At 44.1% G+C, this 5,134-nt stretch overlaps 2 protein-coding genes across 3 annotated transcripts in view; both read right to left on the minus strand.

Annotated features, from left to right (window-relative positions):
• The window catches only part of LOC103396618 (junctophilin-1-like), a 10,025-nt gene extending 8,491 nt beyond the window's left edge, over positions 1 to 1,534 (minus strand). Inside the window, exon 1 of the mRNA XM_008334765.3 lies at positions 724 to 1,534. Within this exon, the coding sequence (XP_008332987.1) occupies positions 724 to 1,102 (379 nt within the window). The 5' untranslated portion in view covers positions 1,103 to 1,534. The remainder of the gene's footprint in view (positions 1 to 723) is intronic.
• Positions 1,535 to 1,675: 141 nt separating this feature from the next.
• LOC103396619 (zinc finger protein 250-like) lies at positions 1,676 to 4,995 on the minus strand. Of its 2 annotated transcripts, none has more exons than XM_025066170.1 (4): positions 4,354 to 4,995; positions 3,771 to 3,889; positions 3,377 to 3,455; positions 1,676 to 3,187 (listed from the first exon to the last, which is right to left on the minus strand). In XM_025066170.1, the coding sequence occupies exons 1-4, from the start codon at positions 4,673 to 4,675 to the stop codon at positions 2,265 to 2,267; spliced, it is 1,443 nt and encodes a 480-aa protein (XP_024921938.1). In that variant the 5' UTR covers positions 4,676 to 4,995; the 3' UTR covers positions 1,676 to 2,264. The 2 variants fall into 2 exon arrangements, with proteins under 2 accessions (XP_024921938.1, XP_008332988.1); XM_008334766.3 differs by having other exon boundaries at positions 3,738 to 3,889; positions 4,354 to 4,993.
• Positions 4,996 to 5,134: the final 139 nt, after the last annotated feature.

Raw genomic sequence — 5,134 nt, forward strand, 5'->3', positions numbered from 1 at the left:
GAGGTTTCAGGGTGTACCCCACCTTGGCCTGAGGTCAACTGTGATTGGCTCCCGCTCCTCCAGTGACCCTGAACAGGATCAAGTGGTAAAAGACGATTTAATGAATAAATAGATTCTCAATTAGAACTCAATTATGCCACATGCTATTTGTGTTAAAGTGTTCATTTAAAATGTTCATTTTTATGGGCTACAATCCATTCTATTTAAATGTCATTTTAACAATAAATTAAAAAATCTCAACTGGAGTCATTATGATTTCATTTCATGGACCCGTTGGTGCCAAAATAAAATTGTTCTGTTGGACCAAACTCAACTTTCTCACCGTTTCAACACATTTAGATTTTTATATTAACTACATTCATCTAATCTTGGGAACAGGGGCGTGACCCATGGGTTGGTTAAAAAAAAAAACTCAGAACAGAGGGCTTGATTTCTGGCCACGAGGAGGTGCCAACACAACAACATTAGAACCTCAAGCTCATTAAGAGACCAGAACAGTCGTGAAAGCTACTGCTTTGGTAAAACATAAATTAAACCCACACTTCGCGCACACACATTACGACCCCTGCAGGTGGAGCTGTCGACCCCTCACTATATTTTAAATTCATTTCAGGTATTTACTTTTGCAGTATTTGTACGTGTAACTGTATTTATAGTGAAATCTTTTTTTTTTTGTCTTTGTGTCTCCTGAGGGGTGGGTGACACCTGACGCTCCTTTCTCACCTCCGTCCCCGTACGTCTCCACGCCGTAGCCATCCTGCAGCCCGTTACTCCAGGTGCCCTCGTACCTGGCAGGTGTGTTCAGGCTCTGCCGGACCCCGTACCGACCCTTGAACCCGTGAGTCCACTCTCCGCGGTAAATCCACTTCCCTTTGGTTTCCACGCCGAGCCCGTGGCGTTTGCCTTGAGTCCAGTAGCCCTGGTAGATGTTTCCGCTGGGCCAGGTGTAGACGCCCACCACCTCGAAGCCGGTTGACCAGGAGCCGGCATACTCGCCCTGACCCCTGGGTCCCGTGCACACGCCGTGGCCGTGGGCTTTGCCGTCCTCCCAGCCTCCACAGTAAGTTCCACCATCGTCAAAATCGAAGCGGCCGCCCGTCATTCAGTACCGCGGGGTGAAGGCAGCTGTGCCTGAAGTTCGAAGATCAGAGTGTGGGTTGAAAGTTGCGGTTGGTGTCGGCGTTTGGGCGCATCGGTTCACCCGAGGTGGGACGCAGACGGGTGAGAGACGGCCGCCGCGGCTAGCACGGTTGTTCCACTGCCGACTGCAGGACCGCTCTCTTACTCCTGCAGCTGAGGGGAGCTGTTACATGTGAGCTCTGACTGACAGCCTACTGCCTCCATGGCCTTTCAAAATAAAGGTCAACTACTGCCACAAACCTTAAACTTTGAAGCCCAGGACCCCCGAACTAATGAAGAAATGGAACAGCGATCCCTTGTGGCACAATAGAGAAGCAACAACGACAACAGCACATCGTTCTTGTTTTATCTTTTTACGGAGGTGGCATTTTTTCCCCCTCAAATGTCATACTGGGTGTTGGAGGTAATGTTTGGCTTTTTTTGTATTTGTGTGTGCATGACTTTCCTTCAAATACAGTCAGTTGTGCGTGGTGATGGGATATGGACATACTGAACTGCTGGTATTTCCTGTAGATTCACAAGGACACAGTTCAAATACATTTTTGTCTTTTTAATTGTATACAATATACAAAATGTACCTACCCTTGTTTTTTAAAAAAATATATGAAACAGTGAAACAGTATTTGCACAAAACAGTCTGCCTTGGGAGTGGCTACAAAGTGACTATAGAGGGAATAAAGACAAAAGTCAGAGTAAAAAAACAAACTCCAAAGACTTCAGTGATTCAGTGGACTAACAACTGAATGCAAGATTAAAGAGTTCTGAGATTTTCTCAAAGAAGATATCTCCTCTCATCCAAGAGACTTCTTCTACCTCGACCATGACCTAGATTACTGAGAATCTTCATAGACATAACATAACACGCACATCTGCCACAAAAATGTTACTATTCTTGTGTAAGTGTATTCTAACAGAGGAGAAACGGTGAAAATATCAACAGTACTTCTGGTTTTTAAAGACAAACTTTAAAGCTAGTTAAAAAGACTATGACAGAAAAGACATGACTAGTGTGTATTTATACAAAGACCATGTGACATAAGATGTGGTTCTCTACAGCTTAGTCAAAGACCTCTAAAAGTGTTTTCAGTCTGAGGTAGAAGAACTCGTGGTTCAGTAGTCAACAGCTATCGTCCAGCGATTATCTTAAAAGACGGAACGAAGAATCCACACTGGCTCAGCTTGTGCTTCTCCAGGTTCCTCCCGATCCTGAACGTCTTCCCACACGTGGCACAGCTGAAAGGTTTCTCCCCACTGTGGAACCTCATGTGAGCTTTCAGATTGTCGCGCAGACGGAAGCTCTTGTTGCACAGCGCGCACGAGTGCGGCCTCTCGCCGGTGTGGAACCTCTGGTGACGGCGGAGGCTCTTCTTTAAAACGAACATCTTAGCGCAGACGACGCACTGGTATGGTTTCTCTCCTGTGTGGAAACGTTCGTGCCGTCGCAGAATCTTTCTGTGTTTGAAGGTTTTCCCACAGTTGCTGCAGGTGTATCCATCACGGCAGTGGGCGACGATGCTCTGGAGACGCCACACGCCGTTTTCACACGGATCGAAGCAGCAGAGACGATGTCCAGTGTGATAACTCTGGTGTCGACGCAGTTCTTTGGGCAGCAGGTAGCCAGTTTTGGGGTTGTCCTCAAGCTTTAAATGGGAATCAGGTATAGTGAGGATGTTCACCAGCGGCACTGCACAGGGCCTCAGCAACTTTTGGTCAGGAGAAGTCGGGTTCAGCTTCATGTTCAGGCTCCCATTAGGCTTCTTTGAGGCCAGGACCTTTTCCCAAAGTCCGGCCGGAGCAGGTGTCATGGCTCCGTCAGAAGGAGATGGACTGTAGGCGGTGCCCTTAGCAGTGCTAACACAGGCCTGAGGAGGCTCTGCTTCAACAGGCTTAGTTAAACACTCAGGTTTGGGACCTGGAGTCTCCGGCTTCAGGATCAGAGGGCAAACAAAGGTCACATTTTCACCAGCAGTGACATCAGTGTTATTTGCCAAGAGGACTAGAGGTGTCTCTTTCTTCGTAGAGCTCAGCACAGGGGTGTCCATACACACTATAAAAAAATTAATTGGTTTTGTTGCATTTTATTCATGGTGTTAAACAAACAGAATTACTTAATAGCCAATTTCACATTAAAGGCCACTGTTTTTATAAGACTTATGGCTACAAGTTGCACTCATCAGATCAGAGCCAGTATTTATATTTTCACAATAACTCTTGTGCCACATTTCTGTTTCTTTACCTTGCAAAACAACTTCTGTCGGGGTCTCTTCATCAGTGGACTTCTTTATTTCTAAAACTACTGTAGAATCTGCCAAATTCTGAAAAAAAAAAACACAAACAAATACAAAAATATAATAAATTAGTCATTAAATTTGACATTGGAAAGGACTCACTGTGAAGTCACTAATTTACTACTTTTTTTAAAATATATTGGCTTTTTGATATCGGGTCAGATACCTTTAAAGAACTTTTATTAAGTCGGTGAAGTTCTGGTAAAGTACCAAAAGTAAAGTTTCTGAAACTGGATTTAAATCCTGCTCATCTGCCCATTTCTCTTAAGTTTCCTCCAAAATAACAACGCTACATATGTGACCTCTGACCTGTGTGTTAGAGGATAAATTCACGGATTCAACCTGGCCATTTTCTTCAGGCAGGGGGAGCCCAATAGGGATTGGACAGCCTTTCTCCTCCTCCTCCTCCTCCTCCTCCTTGCATTGATCCAGACGCTGATGGTTTGAAAACAATGTGAAACCTAGAAGAAACGGAGGGGGAGGGTCAAACCAAAGGCACAGAAACATTCCTCTATCATGAGAAGACCCTGTAGGGGCAGCACTTCAGCTCCTGCAGACTACTGAGTATAAACACCATGCAGACAAACGAATAAATTAATAACTAACAAGTTAATTAAGGGTGAAATAAGTTAACTATAATATGGTTAATAAGTAATTATAAATATTAAATCAAATGACTTCCTCTGGTGCTAAAGTTTTAAAACTATGGAATGCACCAGTTGTAAACAACTCGAAGGAATAAGCCAGACATCCTTTAAACTTATTTGTCGAAAGATTATCATTTCCATAATCTACCCAGATTTTTTAAAACTTTGTGCTGCAACAGCAACGATTGCATGTAACACTTCCGTTTATTGTTTTCTTCGCATTGCACTTCCATGGTTTCCACTGTCGAGGTGCACGTAAACCGGAAAAGTAACCTTACCACCGAATTCCTGCAAAAGGTCATCATCTCCGTCTATTTGGACTCCTACGCTGTGTTTAGTGACCACGGCAGACAAACTCTCCGTTGTTCTGGTTTCTTTTCGGACCTCAGTGCGGCCCACATCGACAGCAGCAGCCAAGGCTCGGTACCTGCTCTCGAACAGCCTGGTCAACTCAACCGTGGCCGTTTTAACCAACGCCGACAGCACCGACTCTACCTGCGCCTGCAGGCTCGCACTGTCCGCGGACATCCTGATCCAAACACCGTCAGCCTTTCGTGTTAAACAATAAAAAATATAAGAGCAACTACCGACCGTATACATTTACCGTTTACATCCACATGGCTCTCAAGGAGGTGGGGCTGGGATCGACGCGCATGCGCAGTAAAACAAATGGCGGAATTTTGGGAAGTAAAAGAACCGTCAGGATTTGGTCAAGAACAGAAAGTCTATAAATGTCAATTGTTATCGATAAAATAAGTAAATAAATGCATTTAAATATTTAATCAGGTCTAAAATCTGCAATCCCAACGACTGTTTTCCTCCGACACTATTATTTCGTGTTACTTGGTGTAAGAAACACCACCAGGAATGGCTGTCGAACATCCAATCACAAGACCAGTAGTCAAAGAAATTACCCATGAGCCTCTCCCACAAAATCACATTTCCGGTGTATTTCTGTTGATAAAATGAGCGTCTTACATAAACACTTAGTTTATAGGATGAACATGAATAATTAAAAAGAAAATGATAAATAACAATAAATAAAACCTAGGACAACGA

This window comes from Cynoglossus semilaevis, chromosome 20 (genome assembly GCF_000523025.1).
Source record: "Cynoglossus semilaevis isolate Cse_v1.0 chromosome 20, Cse_v1.0, whole genome shotgun sequence".
NCBI lineage: Eukaryota > Metazoa > Chordata > Actinopteri > Pleuronectiformes > Cynoglossidae > Cynoglossus > Cynoglossus semilaevis.

Bases quoted from the DNA above. Each gene is read 5' to 3' on its own strand.
- LOC103396619 (XM_008334766.3), bottom strand. From the start codon at position 4,675: ATGTATACGGTCGGTAGTTGCTCTTATATTTTTTATTGTTTAACACGA. The intron at 3,456-3,737 runs GTCAGAGGTCAC...TTTTTTTTTCAG, and splicing joins ATTTATCCTCTAACACACAG to AATTTGGCAGATTCTACAGT. The intron at 3,188-3,376 runs GTAAAGAAACAG...ATTTTTTTATAG, and splicing joins GACAGAAGTTGTTTTGCAAG to TGTGTATGGACACCCCTGTG.